Source organism: Bufo bufo, chromosome 4, assembly GCF_905171765.1.
Source record: "Bufo bufo chromosome 4, aBufBuf1.1, whole genome shotgun sequence".
Classification (NCBI taxonomy): domain Eukaryota; kingdom Metazoa; phylum Chordata; class Amphibia; order Anura; family Bufonidae; genus Bufo; species Bufo bufo.
In genome coordinates this window covers 448227708-448248089 of record NC_053392.1, presented here as the reverse complement: position 1 = coordinate 448248089, position 20382 = coordinate 448227708, and the positions used below count along the sequence as shown (strand labels likewise).

General features: G+C 45.5%; 1 protein-coding gene across 1 annotated transcript in view; it reads left to right on the top strand.

Annotated features, from left to right (window-relative positions):
• Nucleotides 1-20382, top strand: part of SMOC2 (SPARC related modular calcium binding 2) — a 500318-nt gene that overhangs the window by 361655 nt on the left and 118281 nt on the right. Inside the window, exon 10 of the mRNA XM_040429405.1 lies at nt 4619-4721. Coding sequence (XP_040285339.1) covers nt 4619-4721 — 103 coding nt within the window. The remainder of the gene's footprint in view (nt 1-4618; nt 4722-20382) is intronic.

Genomic DNA, 20382 nt, shown 5'->3' with positions numbered 1-20382 from the left:
TCATATGTAACAGCTTTACCATGCACTTACTGCATCTATAATTGCTCCTTTCTCAGATTTCACTGAGGGTCACATGACCTGTGATGTTTTCTTATCTCCCTGCTCTGATGATGTTTTGTGCGCAAGCCTGAGCAAGCAGATCTGTGTCTGTACATGAGACATCACTGTGCTGGCCACGCCCCCTGCACTGGCTTAGCTGCTGCTGTCTGCACTGTGTCTCCCTCCCACTGGATATTTCAGGAAAGATTAACCCCTTCGGGAGCACAGACTCAGGGCTGAAGGCTTTACTGAGTAGCTGCAGGCAGTGAGGAGACAAATGCTGGGCACAGGAGCTGACAGACTAGAGGAGTTCTGCAGAAGAACAGGTAGGGAGAAGATCCTGTGTGTATCAGCAGTGTCCTTGTACAGCTGGGACCTGTAGTCCTACACATACAACATGGTGCTGAGTCTCCCAGCAGGCAGACATGTCACTCAGGGCAGCACTTGTATTCTCTCCCTCTGCAGAGCAGGGGGAGGGGCAGAGATTGTTGTTATTGCAGGTAAACAAAGGGCCAGAAGAGAACCACGGAAATTAGGAAATATATATATTTTTTTACCTAAAACTTGCTTAGTTCCATTATATATTGCTGCCCATCAGCGTTACAGTGCTATATATTATTTTTTTTCATAACTCGGACATCCCCTTTAAGGGCAGAAAAAAAGGTGAAATTCTGAATAGAAAAGGTTAAACCCTTCAGCATCACTGACATGGTCCACACTGGTTCTGCAGCCATTATTATATATATATTTTATATATATATATATATATATATATATATATATATCTGAAGCCCAGCCTACTGACCACCTCTCAGTATAATGCAAAATAATAATAATAAACAATAATGGCTGGCTCACAGTGATTTGCGTATAGTTTCACTATTTAATATCACAATCCATTAAAAGATACACCTATAAAAGCTAAACACATGATTCCAAAAACACATAATTCAAAAACACATGATTTAAGAAACACAATTCATCTTATCTGTTTCATGAACCAAGTCCCTTTAAATGAGGAGCTCACTCATAATTCAGTATAAAAAATGGTGTACATGAAAAATAATTAATGTAAAACACAGTTTCCTTACTTTGGATGTGTAATTAATGTTTTTAGTTGTTATTTAATTATGTAGTTACATCCCCACAGTTCTCTAGGTTAGGCTACTTTCACACTGGCATTTTGGTTTCCGTTTGTGAGATCCATTTCAGGGCTCTCACAAGCGGTCCAAAACTGATCAATTTAGCCCCAATGCATTCTGAATGGATAAGGATCTGCTCAGAATGCATCAGTTTGCCTCCGTTCTGCCTCCATTTCGCTCTGGAGGCGGACACCAAAACGCTGCTTGTAGCATTTCGGTGTTCGCCTGATGATGCGGAGGCAAACGGATCTGTCCTGACACACAATGTAAGTTAATGGGGACGGATCTGTTTTCTATGACACAATATGGCACAATACAAAACGGATCCGTCCCCCATTGACATTCAATGGTGTTCAAGACTGATCTATTTTAGCTATGTTAAAGATAATACAAACGGATCCATTCTGAACAGATGCATGCAGTTGTATTATCGGTGCGGATCCGTCTGTGCAGATCCATGATGGATCCGCACCAAACGCGAGTGTGAAAGTAGCCTTACTTGTTAGTTTGTGAAACTTCACATCATGGCTATACATGTGCATGATAAGTGAGCCACCTGATATTGGCCATTGCGTGTTTCAAGTTACTACAGACCGGCGAAAAAGTATCACAAACTAACAACTAACCTAGCAAACTGTGTGGATGTAACCACCATTATTGTTTATTATTATTATTATTATTATTATTATTATTATATATCATGCAGCCAATCACTGGCTTCAGTGGTAACGCTTGCATGTATGTTATGTAATCGTTTAGGTCAGAGATTGGGTATAGTGGTCACATGCAAGACTGGCAGGGACTAGTGAGGGCCACTGTAGTGTTGAGGGAATTAACATTCATTTTCTACCATTTCCCGCTCTTAAATCTCAGCCAATCACATTAAAGGGGTTATCTGGGTTCAGTCCTGAACCCAGACATAACACGATCTGCACTCATTCAGCATGAATGATTGGAGCATCAGAGTGTTTTGACACTCCAATGCTCCCCCTTGCTCTGAATCGTGCGGGCAAGGGAATTTTCTTGAGATCCAGTGACATAGTGGGCTCTCCATGGGTAAGCTAGATGGAGGCTTGTTTTTACAGGCTAGGGCTGCGTTAAAGATCGCCCATCAGAGCTGGTGTGGTCACCGGGATCACTGCTAGGTGGAAGCCTCCGCCTAGCTTACCCATGGAGAGCCTGGTACGTCACCGGATCTCAGGAAAATTCCCTTGCTTAGATGCTCCACTCATTCATGCTGAATGAGTGCAGATCGGGTTGTGTCCAGGTTCAGATCTGAACCAGGACAACCGCTTTAGCTGTTTGAATCATGTTTTTCATTTTCTGTGTTATTTACACAGATGCTAAGAATAATTCTTGTCAACATGCAGGAAATGGAATAAAAGTGAATCTACTGAGAAAACTTTCTCAGCCGTCTAGCCTTGTTTAGTCATGATTATTTTAGCTCAGTTTCTGCATACCAGTTTTTACAATGGAATGTCTGTCTTGAATGCCAAGATTGACAACCAATTCCTCCAACTAGCTTGTGTGGTCTTCTTTACTTGGTTTGTAGGTTTTCCATGTAATCTATACATATTAGAAACTGCACATTTGAAATTGCAATGACTGTAAAAACTAGTGACTGCAATCCCTAAACTCATTTCTAGAAAAACATGACAACTGAGCTGTGTAGGGTATGTGCCTCAAGGTGCTCAATAAAACGTCCTTCTTAACATTATATTAGTCTCCCGAAATGTAAGTAGAGGGAGAATCTAATTATTTCTACTCTCATTGATTAAATACTTGAACTATTCTTCCCAGCATTCCTATTTTATCCCTTTTTAAAGCCTGCTTTGTAATCTTATAGCTTATAATTTAAAATGAAAACTCTGTTGTCTCTGACATGCCTGATGAATAGGAATGCATCACCGATGGCCAGTCAATTGCTTTGTGCACATAATATCAATCTGAGTTTTTATGGCTGATGATTGTATCTGCTACTATCTATATTTTTGTAGGGTATAACACTTATGTATACATTTTATTTCTATTGATGATAATTTAGTCATCCATGTTTTGTAATTTGCATGCTAAATCTAGGCCAGGTTCTGTTAAACAAAATGTGCTGCCATGGACATGGAAGGCTATGGATATGGGTTATGGACACATAACCAAAGTCTGCCAAACCTTCTGATTTTAATATGATCAATTGAATCCCCAGTGGTGGCTGCAAGTTGTAGCAACATCTTCTGTTAGTGTAATGTCCACGTGGCTCTCCTCCACAGATATATATTCGCGGTTTGTATTTAGAGCGAGTGCCTGTGTGTAGACATAGATCTTTTCACTTAAACCGGTATGGTTGATCTTTGTGTGGTTGAAGGAGTATAGTTGGTGGTTTCAATGTCCAAACTGTAAAATCTAGCAGATGCGTTTCAGAGTATAGCTTACTTCTTCTTCAGTGGCTATCAAATACAGTAATCAATTCCTTCCATTGTTTTATACTGTTTGACTGTGCAAACCATAAGGTGGCTCAAAACAATTATAAATTTCTCTCGGACTGAAGTCTCCATTGTGTACTCTATATAATAATCTCACATTGTTCTCCACCATGTACAATGAATGATAAATAATAATGCAAGCTATATAAACAAATGACAATATAGTGTAATACATATGCGTTTTCTATGTGTTTTTCTGTGTGATGTGATTTTTAGATATTTAATATATTTATACTGCACTCATAGGGGGAATTTATCATGAGAAGAATATTTGAAGTCAGTCTGTTTTGGAGCACTTTGTGCCATATTTATCAAATGTCACAGGTTGTTTGATAAATTTGGCTTTTCCTTAAACCTAACACTTCTGTCTAGAGAAGCTACTCCTGTTTTCCTATTCCACCCTCCTCCTGGAATGAGATTGCAACTTTTTTGTGACTTTTTAAAAAAGTTGCAATGATAAATCTGGAGTAAAACTCATTAACATAGCTAACCACACCCACTTTTCCACCCACATTACAAAACTGGAGTGAGTGGTGTAAAAATGCAAAAAGTCGCAAAATTTTTGCGTGCATGTAAAAAGTCGCAATTTTTTGCGCAAGTGCTTACATTTTGCATAAGCAAGTGCAAAAAAGTTGCAAAAGCCCTATTTTGTGACTTTTTGACACCAGAATTCGGGAGTGAAGGTATGATAAATAAGGGCCATTATTTTTTACACTTTTAAGAGATATATTGTAGATTTTTTATACAGTTTTGAAAATATATAATCATAAAATGCTCATTTAATATATAATCAACTGAAAAAAAAAACCATATGCCGTTAGAATTTCATTAACATTTATGTTATTGTTTGTGATCACGTAAGAGCTTATACAGGTATACTTTTTTTTTTTTTTTTTTTAAATGGTGGCTTGTGCATACATTTTACACATGCTTGTACAATATTTAATTATTTTATTTTAGGTTGTCCTGGAGCAAAAAAGAATGAATTCCTTACAAGTGTATTGGATGCATTAACTACAGATATGGTACATGCGGTTTCTGACTTAACATCCTCTTCCAGCAGGTAAGCTAGTGACTAGATTTGTTAAAATAAAAGTTTACAGCATTCATTTTTATGAATATAACATTCTGGAATATTATAGCAAAACTTGCCAGACTTACAGAACATTCTCTTTAAAGAAAAAAATAAGAGACGTATATATTATGATTGGATGGGTGGGCATTGCAAACATTACTACAGTTTGGTATTTGCTGGAAAAGAGTGAAATAAATTACAAACTTTTCTTGCTTTTCGCAACACTAAGTGACTAAAAATATGGGAGTTTTATCCATGTGGACCAAAACATTCTCTAATTTAAAACATTGATTTATTAAATAAATATTGTAACAATGCAGACACTGTCATAAGTCATGCTCTGGTGCAAAAGTAAACCTGTAGCACCTCACTAAGACACACAGATAAACAAGGCTAAAGCATTTGGCTTGGGACGTCTATCTTAAAAGTAATCCTGACAGGATGGAAAAATACAGACTCAGTGCCAGAAGGATTTTTTTTGCTGCAAGACACTGAATCATTCTGTTGAGCCTCTTAAGAGTGAGCGCCTGTGTGTCAAGGTAAAAAACATGTGGAGTCCAGCTGGCTTAATATTCAAAAATGGCAGCCAGTGGAAAGGTGAGGGAGAAATGTACTAAATATAAAGTTGTCAAGCTGGAAAAATGAAGTTATAGTAATGGTATAGTAATTTACTTAACAGTTATGTCAAAAAGCTAAAGGAAAGCATTAAATTATGGATGCTTGCCCAATCTGTAGTAAGAACTGATGTCTTCCTGATGTATCAACTATGTTGTATACTAATGCAATAATAAACAACATGTGGTAGTGGCATTATCTGTCAGTCCATCATCATTGCTGTTCTTCATTACCTGGAGGTAATTAAAGGGGTTTTCTGAGATTTTTTTTTTTACTGGAGAGGTCATCAGTATCTGATCCATTTGGGTCTGACATCTGGGACCCCTGCCGATCAGCTGTTTGAGAAGGACGCCGGGGCATCTGTGAGCGTCGCTGCCTTCTTGCAGCTTACAAAGCACGGGGCCATACATTGCGTAGCAGCTGTGCTTGGTACTGCAGCTCAGCTCCATTCCCTTGAAATTCTCTCTCACCTTTTCCTAGGCCTTTTCCTACATGACATAGGTCATGTGGACTAGGAGGGAACTTCAAGGGAATGGGGTGTAGCTGCAATCCCAAGCACAGCCATTATACAATGTACGGCACTGTGTTTGGTCACAGGAGCACTGCTGCCTTCGCAAAACAGCTGATCTGTGGGGGTCCTAGGTGTCGGACCCTTACAGATCAGATACTGATGACCTCTCCCTTTTAATAGAAAACAATTTGAGACATACTGTATCATACATTTAATAAAAAGATGTCAACAAAATGAGAAAAAAAGTCAGAAAAACATCAGCTTATAGGGAGGTAAAGACAGACACAGATAAGGTAAATGCAAATGAGCTTCTGAACTAATCCTGTGCAACTAAGTTTTGACCTTGAAAAACATTATTATCCCCCTAAAGCCAAACAATTAAATACTACCAAGTATATTTCTAAGAATAATTGCAATAACTTCTATTCATTCAAAATTTAGGTCTTGAAATATGTGATTTAGAAAATTGTAATCCTCAAAAGCCTTTAATTTTGGTTTAGGCCAAATTCATACACAGAGTTTATGAAAAATTAGATTCGCTGCAAATCCAAATTTCCTTGAGCTTTGTGGTAACAATTTTTTTTTCTAAAATGGCTGCTGCACATGAAAAGTTAAAGTAAGAAGCCTGTTAATGCAATATGACCCATAATGCCATGCAGACAGCCAATCAGCAGAGTGCAGGGACAGTGTAGAGCGATCATAGGGAGAGTTTTTAGAGACTATAGGGTGACTGCAGGGACAGTGCAGGTTGAGTGTAATCGCCATATGTATCTTGTTCAACTGCTGCCATAATCCCAGTTAATCTATTAGTTTCTACATAGAATTACTGTACATCAGTATTAAAGGGCTGTCTAATATATCGCCATGTGTATCTGGTTGAACTGCTGCCACAATCCCTGTTAATCTGTTAGTTTATACATAGAATTACTGTGCCTCAGTATTAAAGGGTGGTCTAATATATCACCACATTTATCTTGTTGAATTGCTGCCACATTCTTAGTTAATCTGTTACATTACTGATACAGTTAATGTACACTATGGCCAACAGACAAAAGAAACAGGCAGTGGCAACAATGTTGCTGTAAGTGGCACAAGTAACAGTAGAAGAAGGGCTGGTGGTAACAGCAGCTGCGGCAACAGACCAGAGCTGCCACTGAGAACAGATACACACAGTTGGCAATCGGTGGGTTCCTTTGAGACCACACTTAGTTGGCATGGTCCAGGTGTGCCCTCACCTTTCCAGAACCCGCCTCTTGCTTTTGCTGCTCCTTCTGCCAGCCAAGTAATGTATGCCATCAGCTCTGCTCTGCTTTTCAGTTAGAATGAGAATTGTGAGGACAGTTAGCAGTTATAAGCCAGCACAGACTTAGGGAAGAGGTCCGCTGCAGACCCTTTTAAGCGTGTGACTACTGATGATGACAGTCAGGTGGGAGCACATGTTGCGAGAGGTCAGGGACCTGAACAAGAGACAGGTGAGGTTAACACAAGTGCCGACCAAACAGATGTAGATGATGATGTAGCCTATCGTACGTGGGAGCCTGGTGAAGATGGGTCATCGTCATCATCAGGGGCGAGGGTGGCAGCGTGCCCGTGAGACAGTGGGAGATCTGGTTACAAATGTGGAAGCGGTAAACTGCTACTCAGGAGACTACCTGTGAGGAAGACACTAGCAGTGCATGGGTTCATAAAAGCAGCGGCAGGCAGGCATCACGCAGTGGTGGAGGGAAAATGCCATACTCTCAAGTGTGGGAATTTTTCACAAAGTCGTGTGGATATGCAGGATATGTGTGCAGAAGGTGAGGCGTGGCCAGGGTGCAAATGTTGACCCAATGGCCCTGCGTCAACGCATGGAGCATCACCATAAAATGGCATAGGAAAACCGTGCTACTCAAAAGAAAAAAAGACAACAGTATGCGTGCACTCATCCAACGGCGCAGAAGCTGAATGTGCTCCTGGCCAAGTTGCTGGTACTACAGTCCCTTCCTTTCCATGTAGTTGACTCCATGTAGATAACTGATGGCTTGTCTCTACCCAAGGTAAAGAGTCCCAAGCCAATATTACTTTTCCAAAAAAGCTGTACCAGCCCTGCACACGTACAATAAGCAGAAAGTGGACCAGTCCTTGGGCCTCTCTGTGTCTGGTAGAATGCATGCCAGTGCTGATGTATGGAGTTGTAACTATGGTAAAGGACAATATATGTAATTCACAGCCCACTGGGTAAATGCTGTTCCTGCCCAGACACACCAGCAACTTGGCCAGGTGATGACAATGCCACCTTCACATTCTCATGCTGTGATTGTAGCACCAATGTCCTCCTCTGCCTCCTCATTCTCCACCTTGCACTCACTCTCCCATCTATGCAAAGTTCACACCAGCATATCACCTATGCAAAGCTAGGAGTTGTCACATGTTTCTACACCTCGTCAGCGTAGGTGAACAGGGCCACACCGAGGAGGAACTGCTCCACATCATCAATAAAGAAATTGAACACTGGCTGTCTCCTTGCCAACTGGAGATATGAACCATGGTTACTGATAACGGGAAGAACATTTTGTCTGCGCTGCATCAGGGAGGGCTGACTCATGCGCCCTGCATGGTGCATGTCTTCAATCTTGTTGTCACCTGAGTCCCTTGCACAAATAACCGAATGCATACTCCCATGTTCTAGTATTAACAGACGCATTGTCGTAATTCGGCAGAGGGATGACTACTGACTATCCATATTGTTAGACCATCGCTTCCGGTCAAAAGTGGGGACATTTTTTAGAACTTCTGAGAGGGATGCAAAAATGGACCACGATAGAGACATGCTGTGTAGTCGAATGCTGCCCACACTGCGTCCTCAGAAAGGTCTGACCAGGGGGAATATCTGTGCTCATGCTCCAAGGCTATGACTTGTGGGGGAAGGAGGGGGGGCAGGAGCAGCACCAGCTCCATAAGCAGCAACTTCAGTCTGGAGTCTCTGATGAGCCACCTACTGAAGAAACCACCCAGCAGCAACAGGACATGCAGCAGGAGGTGGCATACTTGGACTACTTGGCATTCAAACTTGAAGTGTGGCTGCAACTGGCCGAGTTTGCCATGGACATGCTTTCCTGCCCCTAGCCAGTAGTGTGGCATCATAACGGGTATTCAGTTCGCCGGGGGACATAGTTACCCTAAGAGAACTTGCCTTTCCTGCCAAAATGTTGAGAGACTAACCTTCATAAAAATGAATCAGGCATGGATCAACCCGGATTTCCAGATGCCGTTGCCTAATGCAACAGAATAGGTAATTCTGTCACTAATAATCATACTGTAGTGTGCTGCCTCACCAGAATATTCTGCAAAAAGAGCCATTACTTCTGGCCACATGCTGCTGCCACCCGCCTGATGCCACACACCTGCTGCCTCGACTGCCATTCCTACAATGGGGCTTCTTGGCCTGCTGATATTTACATTTACATAAAAATTTTAAAAGAATATGCATGCCACTGGACCTTGCTATCAATTGCTGTTATTGGGTCCTTCAACTACTGTGATCTTGTCATGGTCTTACCTTCTTGCTGTTCTCCTTCGTTTGACATGTGCTGGTGGCCATCTTGGTTTCTGGGTTTCTTGTAGCCTTCCACCCTGCGGCTCCTCCTTCCCTCTGGGAGGAGCTGGATGCCTAGCTCATATATATAGGAGGTCTGTGGCTTCAGTTCCTTGCTTGGTCCTCCTGTGTTCCCATGCTTCTAAGACTGCTGCTGCTTCTGGTTCCTGATCCTGGCTTCGTCTGACTACCCTGCTGGTTCCTGATCCTGGCTTCGTCTGACTACCCTGCTGGTTCCTGATCCTGGCTTCGTCTGACTACCCTTCTGGTTCCTGATCTCTGGCCTCTCAAAGACTCTGCTTCGGTTTCACCATTCGTTTGGACTTTTGCTTTACAGCTTTATTTTCAATAAAGCCTTCTTATTTTCACTTATCTCTTGTTGTACGTCTGGTTCATGGTTCCGTGACATTAGGACCAAGCCATGAGTTCTGACGGTACAGGGCCATCCTCGCTACCCATGCTGGTTGCCAGACTTGATCAGCAGGATCACCTGTTGGGTCGGTTCGCTGTGGCGTTGCAAACCCTGCTTGAACGCACGGCTCATTTCGCTCCCGTTGCCGATGGGTCGGTTGTCGCTCCTACTGCCGCTCCGGTTGTTGCGCCAGAGTCTACCCCGACACCTGTTGTTGCGCCTGCGGTGTTTCGGGGTATGACCGGTTCTGCCCCTCTTCCACAGCGCTTTGGGGGAGAGCCAACTCAGTGCCGAGGTTTCCTTAACCAGGTGGGCATTTATTTCGAGTTGCTGCCACATGCCTTTCCTACTGAGAGATCAAAGGTGGGCTTCTTGATCTCGCTGCTCTCGAACAAGGCCTTGGCCTGGGCCAGCCCTTTATGGGAGAACAACAATCCGGTGGTTGCCGAGTTTTCCGGTTTTGTTGCTTCTCTTCGGAAGGTATTCGATGTGCCGGCTCGTGCTGCCTCTGCCGCGAAGCTCCTTATGTCCATCAGACAGGGTTCACGATCCGTAGCTGAATACGCCATTGAGTTTCGTACCCTGGCAGCAGAGGTGGGCTGGAATAATGAGGCTCTGGTCGCTGCTTTCTCTCATGGTCTCTCGGATGCCTTGAAGGATGAGGTTGCAGCTAAGGACCTACCAGTGGAGCTCGAGTCTCTTATTTCTTTCCTGATTTTGATTGACACCAGACTCAGGGAGAGACCTTCCTTTAAGGAGAGCCTGCGGAGGTCTTCTAACAGATTGGCGCCTACGTTTGCTGTCCCACCCGTGCCTCCCTCTCCTCCCACGCCTCCTGGGGATGACTTGTCTGGGGGTGAACCCATGCAGCTGGGGTTTGCTCGCCTGTCCGAGGGGGAGAGGGTACTCCGGAGACGCGAGGGTCGATGCATGTACTGTGGTCTCGGTGGGCATTTTCGGTTGGCATGTCCGAACCGTCCGGGAAACGCTCGTACCCTGAGATCCTGTCGGGGGCAGATCTTGGGTGGAGTCTCCTCGTCCCCGGTTTCCCGTGTTGACAAACCACTGATCACTGTTGTCCTCTCCTGGGTCGGGGGCTCGGTGACGACCCAGGCGTTGGTGGACTCTGGTGCTGGTGGTTTGTTCATTGATAGTGTGTTCGCTGCCGCCAATTCCATTCCTCTGCAGGCTCGAGGTTCCCCACTGGCTCTTGAGGCGATAGACGGCAGACCCCTTCTGTCGTCACACGTGACTCATGAGACCCTTCCAGTGGGGATAGCCATTGGTGCCGTTCACAGAGAGTCGGTCTGCCTCCAGGTTATTTCGTCTCCACACTACTCGGTGGTCTTGGGGTACCCCTGGCTCCAGAAGCATAATCCGACTTTCGATTGGAGATCGGCCGAGATCCTCTCGTGGTCACCGCAGTGTGGGGCTAGTTGCATCCATGGGTCTGTCAAGTTGCTGTGTACTTCCTCGGACTCTCTGTTGCCTCCTGAATACGAGGAGTACCGGGATGTATTCGATAAGGTGCGCGCGGTTGCCCTACCTCCGCACCGCCCATACGATTGTGCCATAGAGTTACAACCTGGTGCCGTTCCTCCTCGTGGCAAAGTCTATCCACTGTCGGTAGCGGAGAATGAGGCCATGGAGGAGTACGTGAGGGAGGCGCTTTCACGCGGACACATTCGCAAATCCTCGTCCCCGGCTGGGGCTGGATTTTTCTTTGTGAAAAAGAAGGGCGGTGAGTTGAGGCCTTGCATCGATTACAGGGGTCTCAATCGCATCACGATCAAGAACGCTTACCCGATACCCTTGATTTCCGAGCTGTTCGATCGCCTTAAAGGGGCCACGATCTTTACCAAACTCGACCTGAGGGCGGCATATAACCTGGTAAGGATCAAGGCGGGCGATGAGTGGAAGACCGCGTTTAACACCAGGACCGGTCATTATGAATCCTTGGTTATGCCCTTTGGGTTGTGCAATGCGCCCGCAGTCTTTCAGGAATTCATCAACGATGTTTTCCGTGACCTGTTGCAGCAGTGTGTGGTAGTCTATTTGGATGACATCTTGGTATATTCTGAATCATGGAGGCCCACATTCTGGATGTCAGACGAGTGTTGCAACGGTTACGAGAGAACAAGCTGTTCGGTAAGCTTGAGAAATGCGAATTTCACCGATCCCAGGTAACCTTCTTAGGTTACATCATTTCCGCTGAGGGGTTCTCCATGGATCCTGAGAAGGTTTCGGCTGTCTTACAGTGGCCCCAGCCCAGTGGTCTTCGTTCCCTGCAGCGCTTTTTGGGCTTCGCCAATTATTATCGGAAGTTCATCAGGGACTTTTCCATGCTGGCCAAGCCTCTCACGGATCTGACCAGGAAGGGCAGTAATTCCCAGGTCTGGCCGCCCGAGGCCATCCGAGCTTTTGAGGCCCTAAAGTCCGCTTTTGTGTCGGCTCCGATTCTGTCGCATCCTAACCCTGGGTTGCCCTTTGTCCTCGAGGTGGACGCGTCTGAGACGGGAGTAGGCGCCCTTCTGTCTCAGCGTAGAACACCAGAGGGTCCTCTGCTTCCTTGTGGGTTTTACTCCCGGAAACTGTCTTCCGCGGAGTGCAACTATCAGATTGGTGACAGGGAGTTATTGGCCATCGTGCAGGCCCTTAAAGAATGGAGGCACTTGCTCGAGGGTTCGGTGGTTCCGGTTCTCATCCTGACGGACCATAAGAATCTGACCTACCTTTCTGAGGCCAAGAGATTGACACCACGTCAGGCCAGATGGGCTCTGTTCTTGTCACGTTTTAATTACGTGGTCTCCTACCTACCCGGTTCCAAGAACATCAGGGCGGATGCCCTATCACGGCAGTACTCCGAGCTGTCCAGGGAGGAGTCGATTCTGACTTCGGTCATACCTCCGAATCAGATCCTGGCCGCCATTCGCACCAGCCTGACCTCTCCCCTGGGTGAGCAGATTTTGGCGGCTCAATCTGGTGCTCCCTCTGGGAGACCCAACGGCAGATGTTTTGTGCCTGAGGAGTTGCGCACTCGGTTGTTGCGAACCTACCATAACTCCAAGACCGCGGGGCATCCGGGAAAGAATCAGCTGTCCTGGGCTGTTTCACGTCTGTTCTGGTGGCCTTCCCTACGTTCCGACATCGCCGCATATGTAGCGGCATGCTCCGTTTGTGCCCAGAGTAAGTCCCCTCGGCACCTTCCGTTGGGCCTTCTGCAACCCATAGCCACCGGGGAGCGCCCATGGTCACACCTGGGGATGGATTTCATTGTGGACCTCCCTGCATCCCGAGGCCATACGGTCATTCTCATGATTGTGGATCGGTTTTCCAAAATGTGCCACTGTGTTCCTCTCAAGAGGTTACCCTCTGCACAAGAGTTGGCCACGATTTTTGCCAGGGAGGTCTTCCGGTTGCACGGTTTGCCCAAGGAGATTGTGTCGGATCGGGGGAGTCAGTTTGTGTCCAGGTTCTGGCGCGCCTTTTGCTCCCAGTTGGGGATTCATCTCTCCTTCTCCTCGGCCTACCACCCTCAGTCCAATGGGGCCGCAGAACGATCCAATCAGGCCTTGGAGCAATTCCTTCGTTGCTATGTCTCCGATCACCAAGACAATTGGGTTGACCTTCTGCCTTGGGCTGAGTTTGCCAGGAACACGGCGGTGAACTCTTCCTCTGGGACGTCTCCCTTCATGGCCAATTATGGGTTCCAACCTGCCGTGTTACCGGAGGTATTCTCTCCCCAGGATATTCCGGCTGTGGAGGATCACCTTTCCGTCCTACGTGCTTCTTGGGTACAGATCCAGAAGTCCCTTGAGGCCTCTGCGCAGCGCCAGAGACTCCAGGCTGATCGCAGACGAGCGCCTGCTCCTTCCTACCAGGTCGGAGACCGTGTATGGTTGTCCACCCGCAACCTCAACTTTCGAGTGCCCACTCCCAAGCTGGCGCCTCGCTTTGTTGGTCCCTTCTGAGTGCTTCGCAGGGTAAACCCGGTAGCCTATGCCCTTGCGCTTCCTCCTGGCATGCGGATCTCTAACGTGTTTCATGTCTCCCTGTTGAAGCCACTGGTGTGTAATCGTTTCACTTCCTCGGTTCCTCGGCCTCGTCCGGTCCGAGTGGGCAATCATGAGGAGTATGAGGTGAGCAATATCCTGGACTCACGCCTGGTCCGCGGTCGGGTGCAGTTTTTGGTCCATTGGCGTGGTTATGGTCCAGAGGAGCGTTCCTGGGTTTCCTCCGCAGATGTCCATGCTCCTGCCTTGCTCCGAGCCTTCCACGCACGCTTCCCTCAGAAACCGTTTTTTGCTCCGCGGAGGAGGGGCCCTTGAGGGGGAGGTACTGTCATGGTCTTACCTTCTTGCTGTTCTCCTTCGTTTGACATGTGCTGGCGGCCATCTTGGTTTCTGGGTTTCTTGTAGCCTTCCACCCTGCGGCTCCTCCTTCCCTCTGGGAGGAGCTGGATGCCTAGCTCATATATATAGGAGGTCTGTGGCTTCAGTTCCTTGCTTGGTCCTCCTGTGTTCCCATGCTTCTAAGACTGCTGCTGCTTCTGGTTCCTGATCCTGGCTTCGTCTGACTACCCTGCTGGTTCCTGATCCTGGCTTCGTCTGACTACCCTGCTGGTTCCTGATCCTGGCTTCGTCTGACTACCCTGCTGGTTCCTGATCCTGGCTTCGTCTGACTACCCTTCTGGTTCCTGATCTCTGGCCTCTCAAAGACTCTGCTTCGGTTTCACCATTCGTTTGGACTTTTGCTTTACAGCTTTATTTTCAATAAAGCCTTCTTATTTTCACTTATCTCTTGTTGTACGTCTGGTTCATGGTTCCGTGACAGATCTGCCACCATTTGTTGCTGTATGCCACTGCTGCTGCCTCCCCTCCCCACTTTGTCATCTGGCCAATATTGTCCCTGTTACTGCCACTGCTGTTGTACCCCATCCCCACTCTGTTATGGGGCCACAATTTTTTCCCTGTTACTGCCACTATTGTTGGCCTCCATCCCTACGCTGCTACATAGTTAATAGTTGAAAAACGATATAAGTCCATCCAGTTCAACCAAGGGATAGGTGGGGACGCGAATCCCAGAAGGAAATGAGACTCAGATTTCTACACGTTTTCATAAGCATGTTATGGGGCAACTATTGTCCCTGTTTTATCTTGTTGACATAACTATTTATTTTTCTGTTCTTATGTCAGAAGAACAATAAAAAAAATAAAAAAATATAATATATATTGTATTTTTCGCCCTTTAAGACGCACCTGCCCATGAGACATTTTTTGAGGAGGAAAAAAAATATTTTGAACCAAAGGTGTGCTTTTGGTGGGTTTTGAACTAATGGTGGTCTGTGGATGACACACTATTATGGATCTGATATAAGGGGATGGCACTGTTATGAGGGGGATCTGTGGATGGCACTGTTATGGGGGGATCTTTGGATGGCATTGTTATGAGGGGGATCTGTGGATGGCATTGTTATGAGGGGGATCTGTGGATGGCATTGTTATGAGGGGGATCTGTGGATGGCACTGTTATGGGGGATCTGTGGATGGCACTGTTATGGGGGCATCTGTGGATGGCACTGTTATGGGGGCATCTATGGATGACAAATGTATGTAGAGCACATGTATGTACTCTAATACACTGGGCCCCGCACACACCAGTATTCAGATGTAAACTGTAGGCAATTGATATGTTAACTGTAGGCAATCCATGTTTAAATTACAAAGTAGCGCAATCTGCGTACCTTAGTACTCACTATTGAATGCCCGTGTGACTGGCCAGTCACATACTTCCTCACGGCGCATGATCCACCTGCTTCATAAATAAAGTGGGCGGAGCATGCGCCGTAAGGAAGTGAGTGACTGGCCAGCCTGACTGCAAGTACGGGCGTTCAATAGTAAGTACTAAGGTACGCGGATTGCGCTGCCTTGTAGTTTAAATATGGATTGCCTACAGTTAACATATCAATTTCCCACAGTTTACATCTGAATACTTGTGTGTGCAGGGCCCAGTGTAAAAGTACAGTGTTTGCACTGGGCCCCGCCGCGAGTTGCATCCAGCCCCTCCTCCCTCCCCGCTAATACTGTACATCGCAGCATCGCAACTGCATGGTAAAAAGGCAGCATTCACTCCATAAGACTCACTGCCAAAAAGTGGGGGGGGGGCAAAAGGTGCGTCTTATGGGGTGAAAAATACTGTGTGTGTGTGTGTGTATATATATATATATATATATATATATATATATATATATATATAAGGAACCTGTGTTTTGAGCATTCATCAGGCCTCTTTCACATGGTCAGTATTTGTAAGTCAAAAGCAGGAGTGGGTTGGTTCAAGACACAGACATGATGCAAATATTTCCATTATATTTTATCTCTGTTTTGGACACACTCCTGTTTCTACTTACAAATACTGATGCTAAATACTGACCAAATACTGACATGTGAAAGAGGCCATTAAAGTCTTGCATGCAGGACTTTTTTTCCTTGTTAAAATAACTAATTTCAGATGTAAATGACCAAAATGGATGCAAATTGAGCATAAGGCCTCTTTCAGACGGTCAGTATTTTGCATCAGTGTTTGATCAGTATTTGTAATCCAAAAGCAGTAGTTGGTCCAAAACACAGAAGAGATGCAAATATTTCAATTACATTTTTTCTCTGTTTTGGACCCACTCCTGGTTTTGGCTTTCAAATAATGACCGTCTGAAAGAGGCTTTATGGATGCTCAAAATACAGGTTTTTTTTTTTTTAGTTTTCTGTTATTCTGATGGGTCTGAAGAACAGAAAAATAAACAATAAACAGTGTGCCTTACTGCTGCTGCTCTCACTCCCCACTGTGTCATGGGGCCACTATTGTCCATGTTGCTGCCACTGCTGTTGGCCCCCATCCTCACTCTGTTATGGGTCCACCATTGTCACTGCTACTGCTGCTGCTACTACCCTCCCCACTCTATCATGGGGCCATTGTTGTCACTTGTACTGCCACTGCTGCTGTCAACCTCCCCACTCTCTCATGGGGCCACTACTGTCAATACCTGGCATTACACTGATTTGGTCTTGAAACCAGTGGTATCGCCATTTATCTATCTACAGTATCTAGGTCTAACCACTTCAGCGGTGATACCCGCTTTTGACTCTGGCGCAGTGATAGCTGGAGATTGCATTGATATATATTGTAGCTGTGGATTCACAACCACCGTATATTACTGTATATCAGAGGCACTGTGAACTGTCCTCCTGCTTGAGTTAGAGGGTATCCCCCTCGGGGGGTTCTGAGTCTGATCCACACACTCACAATAGATTGTTGATTCCCTTTACACACAGTACATTCACTCCATTTCTATCATTGATGCATTAGGCAGAATGTATACAGCACACTAAACCCACACACAATAGTATTTTTATCAAAGTGACTGATTCTCTAAAATGTATAGCATATCCCCTCCTATCCCCTCCTTTCCAGCGTGTTTCACCAGCTTCATCAGGGGACAAGGGGTTATAAATATGCCCTAAAAGTAAAATCAGCTCAACTGCCAGTCTGTTGAATTGGTCTATGTTTTGATCCCTAAAGAATGTTACAAGAAACATTTTAATGTGGTTTTTGCACAAAAGGAACTTAAAATGAAGCTTGAAAATTCCTGTTGTTTCAAATGACTAGAGATATCATAAGTGTGTAGTATGGGCCACTTTTAAGGGGTTTGGCTATTTCCTCCATTTCAGGGAAAAATTAAAGGGAACCTGTCACCATGAAAATACAAAGTAAGCTACAGGTTCCAGCTTATAGATCAAGAGGAGCTGAGCAGATTGATATGTATAGTAGCAGTGACATGCCTATACCCCTCCAATACTTAAAAAAAAATCTGTGCCACCTCACAGTAGCATTGCCCTCATTGTACAACCTTCACAGTAGTTATGTCCAGATATATGCCCCTTAATAATATCTACATCGTGCCCCCTCACTGTAGTTATTCCCACACTGTGCCCCCTCGCGGTAGATATGCCCACACTGTGCCCCCTCACAGTGTTTATCCCCTCATTGTACAATGTTTACAGTAGTTATGCCCTTATTGTGCTCCCTTAAAGCAAACCTTTCACCTGCATTTCACTTAATAAACTATCAAAAGTACCTTATAGATCATCCTCATTGTGTTATCATACAGTCTTGTCCCGCTTTTCTGCCATGTATATGCATGAAAAAATCGCCTTATAAAGTACTCTTCTCCAGCTCCACAAGTCACGTTAGAAGTCAAGGGGGTAGCCCTTCCCTCACTCCAGGCTGTAACTCCCCTGCCCTAACCCCGCCTCTATACAGTCTAATTGACACCTGGCTCAGTCGCCGGGACCGCGCTTGTACAGGCATCGTGAACGGCACATGCACGATTCAGTTACAGGATCGCGCTTGAGTCCGACGGCTCATGCGCCGCCTGTACAAGCGTAGTCCCGGCGACTGATCCGGGTGTCAATTAGACTGTATAGAGGCGGGGTTAGGGCAGGGGAGTTACAGCCTGGAGTGAGGGAAGGGCTACCCCCTTGACTTCTAACGTGACTTGTGGAGCTGGAGAAGAGTACTTTATAAGGCGATTTTTTCATGCATATAAATGGCAGAAAAGCGGGACAAGACTTTATGATAACACGATGAGGATGATCTATAAGGTACTTTTTATAGTTTATTAAGTGAAATGCAGGTGAAAGGTTCGCTTTAAGGGAGCACAATAAGGGCATAACTACTGTAAAGGTTGTACAATGAGGGGATAAACACTGTGAGGGGGCACAGTGTGGGCATATCTACCGCAAGGGGGCACAGTGTGGGAATAACTACAGTGAGGGGGCACGATGTAGATATTATTAAGGGGCATATATATATCTGGACATAACTACTGTGAAGGTTGTACAATGAGGGCAATGCTACTGTGAGGTGGCACAGATTTTTTTAAGTATTGGGGGGGCATAGGCATGTCACTGCTACTGTATGATAACACAATGAGGATGATCAATAAGGTACTTTTGATAGTTTATTAAGTGAAATGCAGGTGAAAATTTCGCTTTAAAGTACTTATCCCTTCATTGTGCCCCCATTCAAAATAGTTATGCTCTCACTGTGCCCCCATAACAGTTATGCCCCTTCACAGTAGTAATCCTATCTGTGCCACCTTTACAGTAGTAATGCCCATTGTGCCCCTTCATAGTAATAATGCCCATTGTGCCCCCTTCATAGTAATAAAGCCCATTGTGCCCCCTTCATAGTAATAAAGCCCATTGTGCCCCCTTCATAGTAGTAATAGCCATTGTGCCCCCTTCATAGTAGTAATGCCCATTGTGCCCCTTCATAATAATAATGCCTATTGTGCCCCTTCATACTAATGATGCCAATTTCCTTCATAGTAGTAATGCCCATAGTGACCCCTTCTTAGTATTAATGGCCATTGTGCCCCCTTCATCGTAGTAATGCCCATTTCGCCCCCTTAATAGTAGTAATGCCAATTCTCTTCATAATAGTAATGCCCATTGTGCCCCCTTCATAGTAGTAATGCCCATTGTGCCCCCTTCATAGTAGTAATGCCAGTTCCCTTCATAGTAGTAATGGCCATTGTGCTCCCTTCATAGTAGTAATGGCCATTGTGCCCCCTTCATTGTAGTAATGCCCATTGTGCCCTTTCATAATAATAATGCCTAATGTGCCCCCTTCATAGTAATAATGCCAATTTCCTTCATAGTAGTAAAGCCTATTGGGCCCCCTTCTTAGTATTAATGCCCATTGTGCCCCTTCATCATAGTAATGCCCATTGTACCCACTTCATAGTAGCATTGCCCATTGTGCCCCCTTCATAGTAGTAATGCCAATTCTCTTCATAGAAGTAATGCCCAATGTGTCCCTTCATAGTAGTAATGTCACGGTAGGTGAGGGAAGGGAAGCAAACCAAATACAACAAAAGCAACAACACACCAGGCTAGGCCCCAAAGCTAGGTAACAGGGAAAGGTCACCACCTGACAATCCCTGAGTCTTTCCCTGACTGCTGACAACATGAACAAATCCTAAAGGTGGAAGTGCTCATGCGCTGGATCCTAAGCCTAGCTGAAACTGAAACAAACCCTCAGCTAGGGAGCAGGGGATAAGACAACCAGTTCCTAGCGCTTGGTGCAGGAACCAGCGTCTTCCTGAGGCCTAGCCAGAACAAACCACAAAAGGGAAGGACTAGAACTTAGCTTAAGACGAACAGGGAGCAGGAGATCCACCAAACACCAGCTAAGAACTCCAGAAGCAAATATAAACCACAAGGGCTATAGTGAGAGGAGGGTATAAATAGCACCACTAGATAGCTAATGAGCAGAACCTGTGGGGAGGTGGGATCCTGCCCAAAACCACAACAAAGAGAAACAGAACAATCTGTCAGATAGACACGTGTAGCAAGTCTGTCAGATCTTCTCAGGCCTCACAAAGGGCAGGGTGTGACAGTACCCCCCTTCTACGGGTGGCCTCCGGGCACCTAGGACCAACCTTATCCGGGTGTGTCCTGTGAAAGGCTTTCACAAG